Source organism: Podarcis liolepis, assembly GCF_965112155.1.
Source record: "Podarcis liolepis genome assembly, chromosome: 2".
Classification (NCBI taxonomy): domain Eukaryota; kingdom Metazoa; phylum Chordata; class Lepidosauria; order Squamata; family Lacertidae; genus Podarcis; species Podarcis liolepis.
Genome location: NC_139555.1, coordinates 103,229,599 through 103,251,581, shown reverse-complemented (window position 1 = coordinate 103,251,581; position 21,983 = coordinate 103,229,599). Strand labels below are relative to the sequence as shown.

Sequence of the window (21,983 nt, the reverse complement as noted above, 5' to 3'; positions counted from 1 at the left end):
CCTCCTGCTACCCCCGCACCGCTGCCGCGCGATTTCTGTTCTCATCCTGAGGTAAAGTTCTTAACCTGAGGTACTACTTCCAGGTTAGCAGAGTCTGTAACCCAAAGTGTTTGTAACCTGAGGTGTTTGTAACCCAAGGTGCCACTGTACTCAATAAACAGGTCGTCCAGAAGAGTCGAAACAAGCAATGGCCACATTCTTATTAGAGTATGGGCACTGCATCTTCATCCCAGCATGCTTTGCTGCTGGCATATATCTATATCGTTTCTTCTTCAAATTCTTCCTCAGGAGCCTTGCACACTTCCTTCTCTCCATTCCCTGTTTTGAGCTGCCAAGGCTTTGGAATTCACAGGTTCCAAGGAGCTTGGAAATCCAGTATATCATCCAGAGAGAGAGAGAGAGAGATATGTTTCCAGAAGACTTCTCCTATCGCATCCTCAAGATTATTACCCCAATTTAGGAGTGTGTGTGTGCCTGTGTGCCCGTGCGAGTCCTCTTTACATACAAGAGAAATGCCGCCTGGTAAATGAGAAGGGTTCAGAACAGTGGGCGGGCAACTGCCTAGCAGATTTCCACATCATCAGGAGGGAAATAGACTCTTTAAAAGCCAGTTGTGTCTGTGCACAACAATGAAGCTTTATGTCTATATAAACTGACAAGTCAAATTGTACTCCCGAGCCCAATTCCCAGCATCATCACCATTTTGCTGTGATAGCTTGCCTCCTGCCTCTGCTGTCTAATGGCTGTGGCTGCCAAGAAGGGGTAGTCAGTATGATTAAAATAAGCATTAAGAGACTCGCTTGGTAATTAGCTTCTCTCTTGTTCTCTTTTTTCCGTTTCTCTCACGCACACCCCTTAAGTACAGCTGCGGTCTGGAAGAGGCCAACAGATTACTTAGCACATTGATGATGTACGAAAACTACATGGCATTTAGGGCCACACCCACCATAACTCTTCGTGGGTTCACCTTTGAACTGGAAGGGAAAAGCTGGGGCCCTCCAGAGGTTGGTGGACTCCAACTCCCATCAGCCCTCAGTCAGCATGGCCAGTGGTCAGGAGATGATGGGAGTTGGAGTCCAACAACATCTTGGTGGCTACGGAAACCCTGACTCTGCCTTCAGTAATTTATTGTTGCACACACACCCCAATCTCTGAGCTGTGCGAGATTCCAGGGGTTCTGGGTGCTAACCCAGGATTCCTTAGGTAATGAGGTCCAGTGAAGACTGTGGTGTCTTTAGGATATATGGTTTATTTATACAGTGGTACCTCAGGTTAAGTACTTAATTCATTCCAGAGGTCCGTTCTTAACCTGAAACTGTTCTTAACCTGAAGCACCACTTTAGCTAATGGGGCCTCCTGCTGCCGCTGTGCCACTGGAGCACGATTTCTGTTCTCACCCTGAAGCAAAGTTCTTAACCTGAAGTATTATTTCTGGGTTTGCGGAGTCTGTAATCTGAAGCGTATGTAACCCGAGGTACCACTGTACCTGATATACAACCTGAGCATACAATGGAGGGGTTCCAAGCACTGACACTCCAAAAGGATCTTGTTTCTCCCATAGCCACAGCCTTGGATTACTGAACAGATCTCAAACATTGTGCTCTGTCTCTCCAGGTTTCCAGTTTGCTGCTTTACTTCTAGGTCACATCATTCCTAATCTCTAACCTCTCTAATCTATTCTCTGGCTTTTAATCCTTTGTTTTCTTAATGTTCCATCACATAGAGGCTCACCCCCAACACAGGAAGTTAGCCTGGTTTAATTAGCTGTTAACACTTGCCGGATTCTGGGATTAAAGAGACCTGCTAGTCAGTTTAACAACCCAAGCCTTGATTAAACTCTAACACTTGCTGGATCCAGGGATTGTGGAAGTCTGGTACCCACACAGTCCAGCATCCTGTTTCTAATGCTGCCCAGTTGGATGCTTCTGGGTGGCCAAAAAACAAAACAAAAAGGTATGCGGGCAGTGGGGGATAGCACCCACTGGGACTGGGGTGGGTGGGTACGGAAGACAGGGAGACCAACAATCAATGATAAACAGCTCAGGTTCCTCCCTGCTGAACTCTACAAGGGCAACTCTGTCAATAGCGGGTGCCAGGAGCAGGTCAGCAATAACTCACACAGCTTCAATGAAGTTAGCTCTTTATTAAAAAAAAACAAGACAGCTCAGGAGGCCAGGCCTAGAGAGCACAGCAACTCTTCCCAGTAGAACTTGTCCCAAAGAGGGAACTGAAGGTTCTTAACTTCCCACAGCTCTCTAAGACTCCTCCTCCCCCAGTTCCTTCCTAAGCAATCTGAGGCTCCTTTGTCTTGCCTGCCTTTGCTCCACCCTCTTCATACCTCTTTGGGTTCTGGGAGATCGAGGGGATGGGGGAGAGGGCTGCTGGTCACAGCAGGACAGGGAGACAGCCTGGCTTCTTCACCAGCCTGAGTCATCTCTGCCTCTTGGATTCCCTCCTCTCCAGCCTGACTGATTCTGGTCTGCTCTATGCCCCAGCACCGCCCTGCTCACTAAGCTCTGTTACCTCTTCAGTTTCTGACACCTCCTCTTCTTAGTCTACTCCCTCTTCTCCCTCATTGTCATCCCACCACCAATCCCCGGGCTCTGAGCCTTCTTCCCTTGCCCCCCTCCCCAGTGGGTGCCTCCCACCCCTCTTCTACACCCAGCCAATCCATGACAAACTCTGTGATTAAGGAGCAGGAACAGGAATAGCACAATAGGCAGTGCCCCTCCCTGGACTGGCTGTAAATACAAAGGCAGGCAGGTTGGAGGCAGACTGGGAGTAGAGCAGGGTTTTGTGGGGTGGTTCAACATTTACCCTTCCACTTATATGAAGGCTCTCCATGTGATTTTATCCTGAGCATTTTGCATTCTATAGTAGCATTCTGTCTCTGAGCATGGCTATCTCATCTTTGGCATAAGTAATGTACCCTGCCCTCCACAAGGATATTCTTCTAGGGCTGCTGGCCAAATGGTTGTTAGGGCATCCCGTTCACATCAACCGCAAGTTGATTTTACTGCCCCTGGGAGGCTGTGATCAGGTGAAATCAATGAAATGATCCTATATAATAATAATAATGGGGGGGATATTGTGACAAAAACAGTGTATGCCTTATGCATCTGTAGTCAGTGCCCACTTCACCATGTAATAAATATATTGGGACTGGAAAAATTAAAATGATATACCACTGATTTGGTAATATCAATTTATAATACCAATGCAAATGTAAACTGCAGCTAAAATATCTTACCCTGATACAGTCAATCCAATCACATTTTTGACCAAAAGCAGACCCTCCAAGTATCCCTATTTTCCAGGGACATCCCTGATTTAGAGAAGCTGTCCCGGTTTCTGATTTGATCCCAGAATGTCCCACTTTTCCTTAGGATGCTCCTATTTTCACTGGAGAAATGTTGGAGGGTATGGCGTTATCCGACCCCCAAACCATCTGAAGGCAATCCTGTATAGGGAAGGGTTTTTTTAAAAAAAATGTTTGATGTTTCGTTATGTTTTTACATATGTTGGAATCTGCCCAGAGTGGCTGGGCAACTCAGGAAGCTGTGTGGGGTATAAATAGTAAAATTGTCACTATGGAATGGGACATACCTATTTTCAGCAGAGAAATGTTAGAGGGTATGCAAAAGCTCATCTTCAGTGGCCACCGATGTATGAATCCATACACACATATGCTCTTTGTCATATACACAAATTGCAAATTCATAAATATTTCGAACCATTAGATTTCACTATTTAAAACAACTGCATAAACCAGAAGTAACAACACCCAGTCGAGATAATTGTCATAATAATAATAATAATCTGATGCTACACACTTGTTTTTCAATGGCCTTTTAAAGGGTGTTGGCAAATCACCTTCTCTGCCCGGGGTTATTTTCCCACCTGTTAACGGAAAAATCCGAGGGCTCCCTTGGACAAAAACAAAGACACCAACCAGTATAACTTGGAGCAAAACAGCAGCCTGTAGGCTTGGCCTTTATTGATCTGTTGCAACAGGGTGCTGCCCTCACCCACAGGAGAGAGGAGGGACCCAGAAAAATGCCGTGCAAGGCCTTATAAAGACTTTTGAAATTGCCACCCTGTAGATCAAGACCACCCCCAGAAACATCATACATACATCACAGAAGGGGTGTAACCCAAGACCACCCCTCAGATACATCACACCTACATCACAGAAAAGGCGGTCTTAAAACAGAAATTTGAATGTTGTTTTTCTCCTCTCGTTGTTTATCTCCTGTCTGGCAGGTTATTTGTTTGGATTGACTGGGTAGCCTGACCAGTCTTTTGTAATGATAAATACTTAGTTCCTGGGCCATGTCATAGGCTCACACCCTATTCAAACACAGACATACCCTTAAGACAGGATTTGTGAAGGAAAAGACAATGGGGAGGCTTTTCCAGTTTGACCTTGCAGAGAAAACATTTGCTCAGTTTAGGAATCAAAATGGTTCCAGGTTGGCCTTCCTGTGCTGATCTATGTACGTGCTTGGTTGGTACACTTATGAACATTACGATATATCTAAGACCAAAAAATTCCTATCACACACCCCACCCCAGCACAACTGTTGAAACCATTCTCTTACTCCTAATGCCATTGCTTTCAGCAGCCTTGGTGATGTCATCGCCTGCCCAAATGTGGTTGGCTGTGACTTCATCTACTGCTGGCTGCACTGTCAACCAAAACGCTGCCTTTCATTTTTCGCCTGGAGTAGCAAAGCAAAGCAAATCAGCTCGAGAAGCATAGAGGAAAGCTTTCTATTATTAAATGCTATATGCTTTGCAGTCGTGTGCCTGCCCTTTACACCTCTGCTTTGCCTGCAAAGGTAGAGCTTGCCTGGCATTTTACATATTGTCCTGCCATCTAATTGCCCTCCAGCCCATCTGTCCCTTTGCATCTCCATCAGCGCTTTTGCCACTGCACTGCTCTCCCCGAATCCTTGGCTGGCTGGCTGGCTGGCTGGCTTTGGCTTTGACTGTCTGGCCCAAAGAGTGCTTCTGACAAACCTTTTCCTCCAAAACATGCAAAAAACGTTGGCCTTAAGTGATTGCTTACGCTTATGCTTTCCTCTTTGCGGAGACAAAACGCCTTTGCACTTTGCTGCAAAGGAGCTGGCTGGCACCCACAACAGGCTTGTTTACTTAGTTTGGCTGGTAGGGCAGTTTTGCACTTTTGTGTCCTTGACAGAGGTTCATTGGCAAAGAAGTTAGCAACAAGTCACCACTGACCAAAGACAAATTGCTGATAAAGGGATTAATGCTGGCAGGGCCTGGGGGGGGGGGGCTTTTTCGCTTTGCCTGTGCCTGAGATTGTTAAGGGCTTCTTCGGTAAAATGCTTCTTGAGACAGATGTTGGCTGGAGTTTCCTGAAGCCCAGTCAACCGTTTATATAAATACAAGCAAAGTAGCTCGTTGAAATACATGCAGAACAAATTGCCCCACTTCAGCAGACATAAGGACAGCCTTCTGCATCAGGCCAATGGCTCACCTGGTTCGCTATCCTTCTCTCGCAGTGGCCAACCAGATGCCAGGGGAAAACCCACAAGCAGAATCCGAGCACGAGAGCACTTTTGCCAGCCGCCAGGTCAGCTATTCTGAAAGCTTTGAGCCACTGCTGCCGCCACTTCCTGTCTGGAGTTTTTCCACCTGTTCTCATCTTGTCCCGCTTTGCTGCCAGCCTCCCCTCCTCCTTTCTCTGCCTCGCTTGCTTGCTCCCCTTTTCTCTCCTCTGTCTCTTTCTGTCTCTCTCTCACTCCCTCCTCTACCTCCTCGTTTATAACAACAACAACAACAACAACAACAACAATTTATTTATACCCCGCTCATCTGGCTGGCGGCTTCCAACAAAGTATTAAAATACAGTAATCTGTTAAACATTAAAAGCTTCCCTAATTTTGGTTTGGTTTTGACCTGAGAGGTGCTTCTGGGATTTTCTGCTCTAGGTTCAACCACCCCCTTGTCCTCCTCTCCTGCCCCTTTTATCCCCCCGCTTTCCCCTGTCTCCCCCTCGCTCCTGACTCCCCTTCTGTTTCCTCTTCCCCCCGTCAGGGTCTGGCTGCCTCCAACCAGGCAGCCCCTGCCCACTCCTCCTGCCCACCCTCTTTTTAAATATTTGCTGATTTTATCTGTGTATTACTGACAATAGAACCTGCCTCGAATCTGGGAGAGATGCTGCCAGTCAGTGTAGATAATACTGAGCTTAGATGGGTTCAGTATAAGGCAGCTTCCTCCTGCAGCAAATGTCACATGAGCCTCAGAAGTCCTTGCCGTTTGCCATTTCCCAGCCCACAGCGGCAGCTTCACATTTGCAAAGTTACAGGACACCGAAGCGTAGCATACTGTACTCTGGGTCATGTTTGGCAATTTTTCCCCTCAGAAGAAAATCAATACAAAATAATTAGTTTAACAGAAAAATAATAGGCAGGGAGTCTTTTTTTTCTTTTTTGCCGGTGGGGGGAATCACTGGCAATTTAGAAACAGCTGTGACTTATATAGCTGATTCATTTTAATTTCCTGTGATCGGGTCCTTTATAGCTGCTCTCTTACAATTATCTCACCCTCTCAGCTCCAGCAGCTATTACTAATGGCGGCGAGGTCTGAGTCCCCCAATTATTTAATCCATTGGCCTTTTGTACAGTCACTGGTCCAAGCTTTACTAAAAGAAAGGGATTCGTGGATTATCTGTTCTCTGAAGTCTCCTTTATCTCCTTTGCTCTGGAAATGGGGGAGGAAGAGAGCACGCTATCTGAAGGGAATGGCTCTTCTCCCTCAAAGACCACCTTCAAATAGGCCTCTCTCTCTTTTTTTTACACAGTACCTTCAAGCAATCAGCACTGTCTCCTGAACACTCAGTGTTAGCAATGGCCTGCCCACTTAATAGAGGTGGTGCGTCATGGTCCAGGAACCAGATTTGGTGACGGCATTGATGTCATCCTGGGAAATCCTGAGACTCATGGAGACCCTCATTTGTTTCTGTCTCTGGAAGAGGCCTCTAAGGAAGCCTGGCCTACAGAGACCTCCATAGAAGATGGAGTGGGGAGGACAGATAAACCCAAGGAACCCAAAACGGCCTCCTCCCATGAGTGACTCTGTAACCAATACCAATAAGAAACTTAGTTGGTCTCTAAGGTGCTACTGGAAGGAGTTTTTTTTTATTTTGTTCTGTAACCAATATCATTTGATATCACTGACTCTTCAGAAATACCCTCAGTACTTCTCCTGAAATACCATATTTTTCGCTCTATAAGACGCACCAGACCACAAGACGCACCTAGTTTTTGGCGGAGGAAAACAAGAAAAAAAAATATTCTGAATCTCAGAAGCCAGAACAGCAAGAGGGATCTCTGCTCAGGGAAAGCAGCAATCCCTCTTGCTGTTCTGGCTTCTGGGATAGCTGTGCAGCCTGCATTCGCTCCATAAGACGCACACACATTTCCCCTTACTTTTTAGGAGGGAAAAAGTGAGTCTTATAGAGCAAAAAATACGGTATATGAAAGCTTCCTACTTGAAAATTAGGATACGATAGCTGCTGCTGGTGGGATTTTTCCTCTGTGTTCAGGGTGATGTGTATTAGGTGGAGACATGGGGGAGAGCCTGTCCTGGTTAGGAAACTGCCTAATACCAAGTCATACAATTGATCAATTTAGTTCAGTATTGTCTACACGGACTGGAAGAGGTTCTCCAGGTTTTCAGAGTGGGGTTTCTCCCAGCGGTGCTATTTTTCAAGAAAAAGAAGTGCTGGAACTCACCATGAATGCCTCCCTCATTCTCTTATAACGACAATGGCGCCCACTCGAGAGGTGCAGGAACTGAGCTCTGGAGAGTTCTGGCTGATAAAAAGCCCTGACTCCCAGCCACACCTGAAGATGCAAGGGTTTGAATCGGAAACTGACATCAGAGCAACAGGCGAAGGAGAGGCTCTCCGATTCTTCAGGGGAAGGTACAAGCACTAGGGGGAGACGCAGCTTGATGGAGGGGGAAGGAAATCAGCGTAACACCAAGGATCCAGGAGAGCAAATAGGAGAAGAGGTGGAAGGGCTCTGGGATTCTTCCTTGGAAGTCAGTGAGGAGAGCCCTGGTCCTCCACTACCCACGCCCTCCTTGTGCAGGAGACTCCCGCGCAATGAGAGGCGGAGACGATTGGGAGTCAAACAACTCTTATGCTGGCAACGGTTTAAGAAACGCCCACAGACAGATTCTGCGAGCGACTGAGGCAGCCACGCTGAGATGGGCTGTGCATTCAGGACGGTTTAACCCAGGCAGCCAAGCTCCAAAAGGGGACAGTTTACGCACGAGTAACTCCAAACCACTACAGGAACCTTCTGCATTTAAACCAGATTCTCTAACCCCTGAAATACAGCCTGTCCAAACAATGGTTACGGAACACCTTCTGCTCTGGGGCACCGAGATTGGCTATTTTTCAGCATCAACTTAAAACTTGGCTTCTTGCTCTGGCATTTGGGCCATGTTGACGGCAGTTCACAAGCATGTGATATCTTTGTGCTGTTTGCTAGTGCTCAACATTTAAGCTGAATGGTACCCAGTTGAACCCTGGTTGTTCACACAGGAATCTGGGACATGTTGAGCTTTGCTCATAAGTAGACGATTTTCTGTTTCCTGGCGCTGGGTATTTAAGATTGGATGCTGAACATGTCTATTATGGATTGTTATGTTTTACAACTTTAGGTGTTCCGGGCTTCTTTTGTTATTGTAGCCTTTGCTAAGATGATCTCGCACAGGTTAGAAAGATTTCAATAGATGAATATAAAGAATGTTGCACATGCCTGTGCAGAATGATGGCAGCTGGGTGCAAATAAGGAGCATGGCAGAAGGCACATTACTGCTATGCTTCCAGTAAGGCTTCTCACGGATCCTGCTGCCACAGCACAGCAAGATGATGCTCATGGCCCACTGAGAAGCTGATGGGCGCTCTCTCCGAAAGTAGAATCCATCTCCAAAGTGCATTAAAATACCGGATACTGTTATGACACCAATATATTCGAAAGTACCATGATATGAAGTTCCCAATACATTACCAATTCAGGCAGTGGCAAAATACTGTGCGAAAGGATCATCTCACCGTATTTACAGCTTAGGCCTGCAAGAGCTCACAAAGCATCTCATCAAAAAGGCACATTTCCAGCTGATTCCATTTTCAGATTCAGGCAGCACACATAATTTGGATACAGCTCAGAGAAGCAGATGAGCTTTTGAACCCTTTTCTGCACCGAACACCTCCGTCTGAAAATATAAGGTTTCTGCTTCCTTTCATGTGCACACGAGCTGTGGAAGGGGCCGTCGGATGAATATGTATAGCTATGCCCTGGTTTTTTTAAAAAAATATATTTTAAAAAATGAGGCATGGCGAAGAATGGAAGAAGAGAGAGATTTACAGAGGGCTTCTAGGCAGCAATAGCCTCAGAAAGGAAGCACGGCTGCACAATCAGGTGAAAAATTCTTCAGATTCGCTGGGAGAATCCACAGGCATTGGAGAGGAACAACTTCCACTTATAGCACTTATACAGTAACCCTAAGATGACCTGAGTCAACTGCAGTAACGGGAAATATGTGTTTTGGGAACGCTCCCCAGAGCACAGGATCCAAAACCACAAAAAACAGCTGTTGGGTTGTTGTTTTTAAGCATATGAATGGAAGTACTATTAATGAATAGAAATGATAATAACATGGAAATGAATCACACTCAGGCAGAAACAGAATTCTCATGGAAATGGTTTGACACAATTGAGATGATAAAGCTAAAGCAAGCAGGCGAGTTCCCTAAAGTGAAAGATGTAGAGCTGAGCCAGAATTCCTCTGGAGATGTGGGTTGCTGTGGTTTGCTGAGAACATGTCTGAGATTTTTCTTTTCTTTCTTCACCCTCCTTGGTAAAAAGAAAAAAAGGAAAAAAAAGGGGACAGGATTTTCTCCAGATATTCTCCACCACTTATCTGCAGCAAACACCTCCACTCCACCCCACATAACCCATCTCCTCTGTCCTCTGCTGTCCTGGAATGATACTCAGCCCAGGATGTTGTGAAGAATGCAAAATGGCAGCCAGGCTGCCCACACAGTCTCTGATTCTCACATATGCAGCAACAACAGCGTCAGCTTAAGAAAGAAACTGCTACTGCCCCTACCAACAAGCAATCCTATCACTGAGAAACTGTTGGGAGGAATTCAGTGAAATAGCCCCCCCCCCCCCGCCTATTTCTTTGCTCACAAATACAGTGGAGACTTCCAAGAGGCCCATTTGCACATGGCCCTGGATGTAACTACCACACAGAATTCTGGATTAAGGTGGGAACAGCTTACATCATTGTGGAACAGATTTATTTGGATCCCACAAGCATCTAGCTTTCTTTTAAATTTATGTATGCATGCCTTCCCATAGAAATCGGTTTCTAAACTTTCTCTCTCTCTCTTTTTTTTAACTCAAACTTTATATAAGATCTCTGGGTTGTATCCAATTGGCTTCCCTCTGCCCAAGGAAGGCTCTTTAATCCAGTGGAAGTTTCCAGAAGGAGGAAGGAAGCCATTTTTTATGTGATTCTCCCTTTGCTCTGCACTCCTTGATCAAAGTCTGCCCCAGGAGGTTGGGAGACACTTTGGAATGCTGTGGTTGTGTATACACTAGACTTATAAAGCACATTTGAAGTGCCTTGTTTCCCTCAAATAATTCTGGTTACTGCAGTTTGTTAAGAGTTACTGGGATTTGTAACTCTGTGAGGGGTAAAGTGCCCGGAATTCTTTGAGGGAAAGAATTCATTTCAAATGTGCTTGAAAGGTATAGTGTGTTCACAGCCTCTTGAAAAATTGCAAAGTCCAGGCTGTTGGAGAAAGGGGGGGAATCACAAAAATCACCTTCTTCTCCCTTTTCTTCACAGAAGCCTTGACTAGAGTAAAGAGCCTTTCATGAGGAAAGACACACACAACTGTTCAGAATGATATGAAATGTGGAGTCGAGTTTCTTTCTTAAAAAAAATTAAAAAGATGTGATATCCTTTTCAGAGAGAAACTAACAAGAGAGCCCAGATGCAAGGTCCGCTGTAGAAGTTCAACAAAGATCTCACTCGAGTAAGTTTATGGAACACCATATGAAAACAATGCATGGTGACTTAAAATGGGCTCGTTATATCCGTATATCCCTCTTTGTTTAACATCGTCAACAATAACAAAAGTATTGACTATGTCTTAAAGAAGTCTTCCCAAAGTGATACCATCCTTTCTTCGCTCCAAGCGATTTGAGAAACAGCTTGTGGGCATATTTGCATGTCTTCAGTGAAGGTTCAGTAGCCTTAGTATTGATAGTCTACAAATCTCTGTATTTTTTTACAAAGCCGTAACATTATGAAAGCCAAGATTCAGTAGTAACTAGAAACTGTTCAGGTATTCAGAATCCATTGGGGGAGGCTGAAAAGAAAGAATCTGCATTCCTGTTTCCCTCCCCCAGTCTTTGCTGCTTCCAAAGGCGGGTCGGCTTAAGAGGTAGCGATGTGTGACAGTCAAAGCTCAAGCAAGCTATGTTACCGGCAGCTGAAATTTTCGGAGTGTTTGGAAATCAGCTTATGAATGCGCTTCTGTTCACCAGTTCAGCTTGACTGAAATCGAAGCCGGAAAGCTGCTAAGTCTTATGCCCAGCCACTTCCTCCATCCCCCCAAAATTGAAAATGATTCCTAATAGGTATTCCTGTGCTGCCAAAATGATTTAGCATAATGCACTGAATGAGATCGCTAAGTCAAAATATCTTTCCCTAAGTGATTTTCTTGCTGTGTCTCTGAATGTCAGAAGGGAAGAGGAGGACGTCGTATGCTGAATACCATTGCCGGTTTAAAAGTTTTACACTGAATAATTCATACTTGGAAAGAGATGAGCTTTTCTTTCATGTATAATGCGAGAAAGCTCAGCAATAGTAATGACATTCGGCCTTGGGTTTGTACTTGGCCTTCTTTAATGCCGTGATCCATTCTGACCGCAAAACCGTCATGGTGTTTGCGTTGCTCCCGATAGTTTGTGTAGACCAGGATTGATCCGTTTCAATATCCTTGGAAGAAACATTTATTTGTTCAGATACTCAGCTAGGCATTCTGATATGCAATGTGAATCCTTCGTGGGTGGCTGGCTTTATAATAAAGGAGTAATTGCCAAACAGGAGAAACTTCATAGGTAGGAAACATTTGAGATATAAGGTCAGCCATGGCACATGTGTGGGTGTGTGGGTCGGATGACGGTCCTCTCTTAAGGAAAGAGTAAAGTCAGCAGCCATCTTTTGCCTTTCCAGAATGTGCATGGATTAGCAATGGGGCACAGTTCGTATGAAATCTTGTGAGCGGAAAGTTGCACCGTAGACCATGACTACAGTTCAGTTATCTACAGATGGTCATCCCTAATTTTAGATCCAGAGTCACCAAAGTGTGAAATGATTATGCAGGGACAATAGTTCCTAGGACTTAAAGTGCAAAGCCCATCTGACCCTCTTAGATCTCATAGCCAAATCAGATTAACTGCACGATAGGGAAAATCACATTTAGGAAAAAATGAAGACTGATTCCACCACAGCCTCACGCCGCACAACAAAACACGGGGGGTGGAGCAAACTAGGATTTAAAATGTACAGGTTGGAGAGTTTTCAGGAAACAGCTTTATGAAAATCCCCTCTTTTTCACACACACACACACCCCAAAAAAATTTCAACACAACGGATCAACATTGCATTCCCTTTGTGCTTCATACTTAGCAACAAGTATCCATTTCAACATGTAGACCACTAGGTTGCAACCAGACACCTTTGAAAATCAATAGCTCAACCTCCTCTATGGTACATTCAAAAATTGAACTGGTAGGAACCTTTCACATTCAGTTAAGGTCACAACAACCACTTTAATATTCAAATGGTAATATTCAAATATTTAAGCTTAGACATACCTCATGATAGATGTCATCATTTCTGCTGAAGTCTCCAGCCTTCCTTGGAAGTACATGAACATGGACATGCTGCAAAAATTGAAACAAAATCAAACACACAAATGAATGTTGATCATCAGCTTCTGGTCGAAACAGACAGATATATTCACTGTGATTCCTTTATTAAACAGTGACTCCCATGGCATTCAGTTTTTTTTCTGTAGAAAGCAGTGAACCTGTTCTTTAACTCCTTGCAAGAAGTCCTTGGGGGGAGAAAAGAGAAGGATCGGAAAGGAGAGAGAAACTCCACAGTACATGTGAGAAAGTTGAGAAGCTCTGTGGAATTATTAGGATATGTCAATCTAACTTTCACATCTATTTGAAATGACAAGATATCACACAACTGACTGTCAAGTCTTTGAGAGTGACAAGTGTAACCCATTTCTCAACCTGGATGTCTACAAACATATTTAAGGAAGGAGGACAGCATATATAATACAGGGTGGACTAGAGCTTAAGGAGGCTCTAAGAACTTAAGAATAGATGGGCCCTTCCAAACCTGGTGTGCTTCAGCTGGTGAAGACTACAATTCCCATCAGCGCTCAGCCAGCATGCAGTCCAAAATTGCTGGAGGGTAAAAGCTGAAATAGGGACACGGGTGGCGCTGTGGGTAAAACCTCAGTGCCTAGGACTTGCCGATTGCATGGTCGGCGGTTCGAATCCCCGCAGCCGGGTGCGCTCCCGTTGTTTGGTCCCAGCGCCTGCCAACCTAGCAGTTTGAAAGCACCCCCAGGTGCAAGTAGATAAATAGGTACCACTTTATAGCGGGAAGGTAAACGGCGTTCCATGTGCTGCGCTGGCCACGTGACCCGGAAGTGTCTGCGGACAGCGCTGGCTCCCGGCCTATAGAGTGAGATGAGTGCACAACCCTAGAGTCTGTCAAGACTGGCCCATACGGGCAGGGGTACCTTTACCTTTAAAAGCTGAAATAAGCAACAATCTACCTCATTCGGCACAGCTTCCAATAGCAGCCAGCCAAAATCTCTGGGAATTCATAAGTAGGGAGATGAAGACTTCATCTATTTTCCCTCAACATCTGAAATTCAGTAGGGGTGACCATTCTGTTCTTCCTGCACATTTGGAAGAAGTGCATCTGTGCATGTGTGCGTGAAACTCCTGAAAAATTTGCTGCAAGACAGCTGTCTGAGGCAGTGGGGAGAATATTGAGGTGAGTGAGTTAGCAGAACTTTCATTCAACTGTTTTTATATACAAAATTGTTTTATGAAAGTGCAGGGTGGGGTTATCCATAGGTTTGGAGTATGTTGTCAGCAATATGTTGGTGACACATAGCTCTGCTTCTCCTTTACATCTGCAAGTGAGGCAGTGGATGTGCTGGAACGTTGTCTTGCCTTGGTAATGGACTGGATAAGAGCCAAGAAACTGAGGCGCAATGAAGATAAGACTGAAACACTGTTTGTGGATGGCTCTCTAGATAGGATGGATGGGAGGTTGACTGCTCTTGATGGGGTTGCATAGCCTGGGGGTACTTCTTGTTCCTTTGCTGTTGCTTGAGGCTCAAGTGGCTTCAGTGGTGCCGAGTGCCTCCTGTCAGCTTTGGCTGGTGGCCCAGCTGTGCCCCTATCTGGAGATGGATAACCTAACTTTTGCCATCTGTGCTCTGGTAACCTCTAGGTTAGATTACAGATAGGTAGCCGTGTTGGTCTGCCATAGTCAAAATAAAAAAAATCCTTCCAGTAGCACCTTAAAGACCAACTAAGTTAGTTCTTGGTATGAGCTTTCGTGTGCATGCACACTTCTTCAGATACAGATGTGTATCTGAAGAAGTGTGCATGCACACGAAAGCTCATACCAAGAACTAACTTAGTTGGTCTTTAAGGTGCTACTGGAAGGAATTTTTTTATTTTGACTCTAGGTTAGATGACTGCTATGTGTAATAAGTGAGGCAACCTCTGAAGATGGTCCGGAGACTTCAGCAGCAGAATTTAGCAGCATTCAGCAGCCAGGTTACTCAATGAGGTGAACATATTACAGTGGTGCCCCGCAAGACGAAATTAATTCGTTCCGCAATTTTTGTTGTCTAACGAATTTTTCGTCTTGCGAAGCACGAAATCCCATAGGAATGCATTGAAAATCAATTAATGCGTTCCTATGGTCAAAAAAAGTCCAAACAAAGCCAAATTTGGTACAACAGTTTATTAACTGCTCTTTAAAGTCACACATACTGTAAAGAGCAGTTCGAAAATTTAAGGGAAAATAAATTAACTTTATAAACAAAACATGTCTTTGTTTTTAGTCAAAGAAAAAAAGTCCCGAGACGTTTTCGTCTTGCGAAGCAAGCCCATAGGGGAAATTCGTCTTGCGAGGCAAATCGCGAATGGAAAAACCTTTCGTCTAGCGAGTTTTTTGTCTTGCGAGGCATTCGTCTTGCGGGGCACCACTGTACACCAATCCTGGGCCAACTGCACTGGCTGCTAATTAGTTTCTGGGCCCAATTCAAAGTGCTGGTTTTGACCTATAAAGCCTTAAAAGGTTCAGGACCACAATACCTCAAGTACCACCTCTATTCATATGAATCTATTTGGACCCTGAGATCATTCTCTGAGGCCCTCCTCCATGAGAGGTCTGTATTGAATTTCCGCTCCGGTCGTCCGAGCTGATATGGCTCATCTTCCTTTGAGCCCAGCAGAGCATTAAAACAACACCACAGCGGAAGGATGAGATAGGTATGGGCTACATTGCTATACTTTATTACTAAGCTATGCAGAGAGCAAAGAAATATACATCTCCTCTCTATGAGAAACAGAGAGCAACTAAACAAAGGAAAGAACAAAGGAAACAGGAAACCAGTAACGTCACATCCCGTCTCCCTTTCCCGTGAGAATCGAACAGTATCTGGACTCTGGAATATAAACACAGTCCTGTGACTTGCAGCAGCTGCTCATTGAGGAAACAGAAACTAACAGTCTGGAGGGTGGCAGCACAACACAAGAACTGGCCTTTTCTGGAGCAGCTCATTGAATGTTCTCCCCATAAATGTCTCTTCAAAAACCTCTCTCTGTTAGCAGGCCTTGTGAAGATTTACATTTTATGGCCTTTAAAATATGTGGGTTTTTGGGAGGGGGGTGTTGGTTTGTTTTTGTGTTATTATGTATGTTGTGTTTCCATTTTGTATTTTTATGTTGCAAACCTCCCCTTGATATTCAGTTGAAAGGTGGCATACAAAATAAATAGATTGCTCCCTGGTCTCTTACAGGAAGTGATTCATAAATAGGACGAAATAAAGGGAACTGAAATACAGTACATGTAATTAAATAAATAGTCTTGTGCCATCTCGAAGACTAACAAATTCATTATTTCATAAGTTTTGGGTGACTATAGTCCACTTCATCAGAAGGAATTTAAAGCTAGAATAGCGCTGAGTGCTCTAAACAACTCTCCTGGCTCTTTCGAGATACCTTACAGGCCGAGGACCCAACAATTTATTATTTCTTCCATTTATTGTTGCTGTCCATAGTTTCTGGTGGGAGCTAAGAAGCTCTCCTCTCCTTCCTTTTCAGTTAAAAATGGTTCTTTTGAGTAATACATCAGAGATAGTGTTCTGATAGTGTATTATACTAATATATCACGAGCGCGATAGTGCTCTTATGAGGTATTAGTGCAATACATCATCCCAGCATCATTGCCCTGATGATATATTGCTCAAAACCACAACGCAAGCTTAAAAACACTCTTTGGTACCACTGGGCCCTCACCTACACACTTACTAGGAAATTAAGGGTTTCTTGAAGAAAAATAGACGATACAAAGATGGTGTAAAAGTGCCGGCAGAACTGGAAATTTCCAAGGGAACCTTCATTGGCTAACTTGTGGTGCTCTTCGGATGTCGCTGAACTATAACTCCCATAAGCCTCTGTTAGCATGGCAAAAGGCCAAGGATAATGGAAGCTGTGGTTCAGTGACACATGGAGAGCCACAAGGCTCAGTCTGCAATTTGCCCTGTTCATAGCAAAATGGTGCATTTTTACTGGTAGTTAGCCTGCCACACTGCACAGTGTTTAAGTGGCAGCCATGATGTTGAAGCCAAAGGGATTCAAATAGCTTAACTGCACACAGGAACGCAACATTAGTCACATGTGAAACTCCCAAGAGGAAATTTGAGCTCCATTTCGCATTCTTTGGCCCGAGGTAACTTTCCAAGATCATCTTGTCGGCCATTTTAAATTTGATGCCACGTTCAACACTTTGTCAACTGTTGAACTCAAGATCTTGGGCAATTTCTGAGGATGTGTTTCCATTCATATAGCAATATGGCCATATGGATTTACTCATACCTCATCATCACAGATTGCATATTCCTCTCTCAGATGTTTGGTATCTAGCCTTCAACCTGAAAGTTGTACTCAATGAAGTCGGCATGTTAGCACAATGGACTCTACCTGTACAATGGGACTTTACTTTTCCCTGCAACCCGGGGTGGGGGTGGGTGGGGTGGGTTTGAGGGAATTCCCCAGGACCAATTTGAGATGGCACAGGTGGTGCACAGGTAGAGGAGAAGGAGAGGAAGCCCTGTTGTGCAGGCAGAAGTCTGTGCGCTAACAAAATGACTTTGTTGGATACGGCTCCTATGTACTCGCATTCTCCGTAGTTTGCACCCGACCCCCTTCCCTGCTCCATTTTTAGACAAACTAGAGATAAGCCCCATTTCCTTCCTGTATAGTGGTGGGTAGGTTGAGTGGACCTCTATGGACCTTCCTCTCTAGCACATGAAGCTGTAGTGAATCCTGCTTTCAAATCCATATTCCTCACAAGGAAACATGCAACATTGCTGGGAGTGTCTGACACATCTACCACCAACTATTCTGATGGTATAAACTCTGAAAACTGAGAAAGTTCAACTTCTCTAAAAAAAGAGAGGAGCTAATTCCAGTTCATGTTCCTCTCTTCACATTCAGCTGACAATTTTATTTATTTACTTACTTACAGTGGTGCCTCGGGTTAAGTACTTAATTCGTTTCGGAGGTCCGTACTTAACCTGAAACTGTTCTTAACCTGAAGCACCACTTTAGCTAATGGAGCCTCCTGCTGCCGCCGCGCTGCCGGAGCACGATTTCTGTTCTCATCCTGAAGCAAAATTCTTAACCCGAGGTACTATTTCTGGGTTAGCGGAGTCTGTAACCTGAAGCGTATTTAACCTGAAGCGTATGTAACCCGAGGTATCACTGTACTTACATATATACATACATACATACATACATACATAAAATTTATATATCATAGGTTTCAATTCGAGTTCATCTAAACGATCCTCGAAATTTTTTGTTCAGCATTCAGAATGTTACAAGCTGCTGTGCTAAACCATAAAATACTCTTTATAAAAATCTTCCTGTTGTCTTTTAATATAAGTATAAACCTGTATTTGTATTGAAATTTGAATTAAGCTCCCCCCCAAACCCACCCACACAAATAGTGCCCTGTATAGTGTTTTGACCTTCCACCTAAAGAACAGAATAAATTAGACAAAATAGAATCTCCAGAATAAATTTAGCAGATATTTATTTAACATGCCTAATTTATGCAAGAAGAATCATATTTTCTCTTTGCAGTAATTGTATTGCAACTCCACATCTGGGGAATGTTCCGTGTGCACATGTGTATTTAAAAAAAGCATGCTTGTGCACACATGCACACGTACACACACAATGCCTGATCCAGCATATACAGCCATGAACGAAAACACTGCAAAAAGCCTTAGGCTTAACCTTATGAAGATAAGAGGCATGGAATATACTAATTTATGCAGCAGGTAATAATAACATTTTGTTGGCTCAAGATGTCTCCCCGTGGGTGGCACTAAAACGAGAAATGAAATCATTCTGCCAATTTTTACTGCTTATATGGCAAAACATTTACCTTGGCATATGGACCACTAAGAACCTGCGAGGACATTTCCATGGTTTGCTCACCTTTACTATTCATATTAGGCTTTTATAGAATGCAATGCGGTGTAACAAAATCCATCTATTCTTTTCAAACCACTAATGGGGCTCGGTGCGATATTCCCCTGCCCCATCTGTTTTTGAATCAGTGTACCCTCCATCACTATAAACAGCAGGTATTTGATTGCAGGGATCCTGGGGTTTGCTTTTGTTTGTTCCTTGCTTTTTAAGGTTATGAACAGAACGTATATAATAAGCCGAATTCTCCCTACTGTTTGTGTAATAGAACCAAGCGGACACAGCGAGAGGCAATTACATCTCAAGTGGTTCCCTTTTTTCTTTTGCTTTCAGGAGGAAACTCAGGGCGAAAGCAGCAGAGTGGAGCTATGGGTGCCACGCAGAGACAAACATCTGGGAAAGGCAAACTTTCTACTGCCACTTTATAATTTGCCTCCCCATTTGGCAAACCTATTAAGGAGGGGACTTTATCCATGTTCCAGTTCTTTCCCATCCAGCAAGGTCCATTTGTGGAAAGGCACATAATCACACCCCCCCCCCCAATTCAATGCAAACAGCCTTGCCCAAAGAGGAAGCAATTGCCAGTCTCTCCAGCTAAATTTTGCTCTGCTTTTATAGGTTTTCATTCAAGGGTCTTTCTCCAGGAATTCGGGGGGGGGAGGGGGCTCCCAGTCGATGACTGACACGGAAGCAAATAACATGTAATGCTCATGCATCTCACAATATCCCACTTTGATTGCTATGGGTTAAACCACAGAGCCTAGGACTTGCTGATCAGAAGGTCGGCGGTTCGAATCCCCGCAGCGGGGTGAGCTCCCGTTGCTCGGTCCTTGCTCCTGCTCACCTAGCAGTTCGAAGTGCAAGTAGATAAATAGGTACCGCTTCGGTGGGAAGGTAAACGGCGTTTCCGTGTGCTGCTCTGGTTTGCCAGAAGCGGCTTAGTCATGCTGGCCACCTGACCCGGAAGCTGTACACCGGCTCCCTCAGCCAATAAAGCGAGATGAGTGCCGCAATCCCAGAATCGGTTACGACTGGACCTAATGGTCAGGGATACCTTTACCTTTTTATATAGTGCCATGATAAAACAATCAAATGTTAGATTGCTGTCCTCTTAAAGATCTCTCCATTCCAGACTGTTGCCACAGGATATCTTTCTCCCATTTGAGAAGTGGGAAGGAGGTGTCTGGTCCGAGGGGTAGCTCATTCGAGGCAGAAAAGGTCTTTCTGACTGGCCTCCCAGGTCTTAGTCCAACACTCTAACCACTACATCACACTGCCTTGGGTAGGGGTGTAAGAAGGCATCATTTTCCCCACTCTATCCTGCATTTATCACATGCAGCACTGTTTCCGTTCCACAGCAGTTCACCTTCTGCCCAAAGCTATAATACGCACTGTGGTGAAACAACATAGCTTATAGGGAAAGCTAAAGAAATGCAGCCCATATATGTTATTCAAGACAAGCTGCACAGAGTTGGCCCAGGCTTGCAACCTGAGATCATTTATCTAGAGTTGCCACATACAGTGGTACCTCGGGTTACAGACGCTTCAGGTTACAGACTCTGCTAACCCAGAAATAGTACCTCGGGTTAAGAACTTTGCTTCAGGATGAGAACAGAAATCGTGTGGCGGCAGCGCGGTGGCAGCGGGAGGCCCCATTAGCTAAAGTGGTACCTCAGGTTAAGAACAGTTTCAGGTTAAGAACGGACCTCCAGAACGAATTAAGTTCTTAACCCGAGGTACCACTGTATTGAAACTAGGATGGAATCTGGTACAAGCAAAACATGGTCTCTACCAGTGACCTGCATCAAAGAGGTAGCTTGTATAAAAGATGCCTCATTTCTATGGGTCTGCCTGTGGTGAGAGTTAATACAGCTCAGGTACCTGCATTTATTTATTTAAAGCATTTGCGCCTCACTCCTCATCCCTAAGGGCTTTCACAGCACCCTATGGAAGTTCAGTAGCAAATGTTGACTGGCCTGGCCCATCACCACCATCTTGCTTTGTCAAATTATCTGAGGCAGTGGATTTTATAGCAGCAAGACCAAAAGGAGAAATCCACAGAGTAAGAAGCTTCTTCAGAGAGGATGACAAATGCTTTGAGGTGGAGAGCGTGAATATTAACATGACAAATAGGGTAATTTGGTACTCCCTGTATCTCATAGCACATCCATTTGTTATTCCTGATTATATGACTCCACTAGTTCTGTGAGGGGATTCCTGATCCCTATGAGGGATGTGGCTTAATGCAGTTCTACAGGGATCGCAATCGTTAATAGGAATTAATCTGCACCCACTTAAGACTATATAGAAGTATCATCAACAGTATGTTGACAAGTTCAGCTTAAGTCAAGGAGCTGCAAAGTGTTCTCCACACACAGAGCATAGAGCAGGGGAGAGGAGAGGGTCAACCATGGTCCACTGGTGAATTTATGTTGGGTCTAATCCTATCCTGGAATCAGCAGTTGGCACAGCCAGACACCTTCCTGAGCCCCAGGAACAGGAATCACTAGGACCTTTAAAGCCATTCATGGCCTAGGACCCTCGTACCTACGGGACCGCCTCTCCCAATATGCCTGACAGAGGACCTTAAGGTCCATAAATAGCAACACCCTAGAGGTCCCGGGCCCTAAGGAAGTCAGATTAGCCTCAACCAGAGCCAAGGCCTTTTCAACACTGGCTCTGGCCTGGTGGGACGCTCTGCCTCATGAGACCAGGGCCCTGCAGGATCTGATTTCTTTCCGCAGGGCCTGTAAGACAGAGTTGTTCCGCCTAGCCTTGGGCTTTGAATCAATTTGATTCCCTCCCCTTCTTTCTTTTTTCCTTTTTCCTTCTGTTGGAACTCCTATTTGGGGACTTCCCTGGCTTTTCCCTGGCTTCCCTGACCAGTATGGATAGTTAGCCTTGGTGAAGACTTGACGTTTTTATCCCCCAAAAAGTTTTTGATTGAGTTTCCACTGAAATGAGGCTGCATTTTAATGTTTTAATGTTGTATTTTAATCTTGTTTTTTAAGCTGTATTTCAATCAATTGTTTTTATATTTGGTGTTAGCCGCCCTGAGCCCGGTCTTGGCTGGGGAGTGCGGGGTATAAG

The 21,983-nt window shown here is 44.6% G+C and overlaps 1 protein-coding gene across 6 annotated transcripts in view; it reads right to left on the bottom strand.

Moving 5' to 3' along the window:
- The window catches only part of FHIT (fragile histidine triad diadenosine triphosphatase), a 1,028,662-nt gene that overhangs the window by 121,321 nt on the left and 885,358 nt on the right, over positions 1–21,983 (bottom strand). For all 6 annotated transcript variants that reach the window (XM_083493597.1, XM_083493602.1, XM_083493599.1 and 3 more), the window contains one exon: positions 12,939–13,007. In XM_083493597.1, coding sequence (XP_083349723.1) covers positions 12,939–13,007 — 69 coding nt within the window. The remainder of the gene's footprint in view (positions 1–12,938; positions 13,008–21,983) is intronic.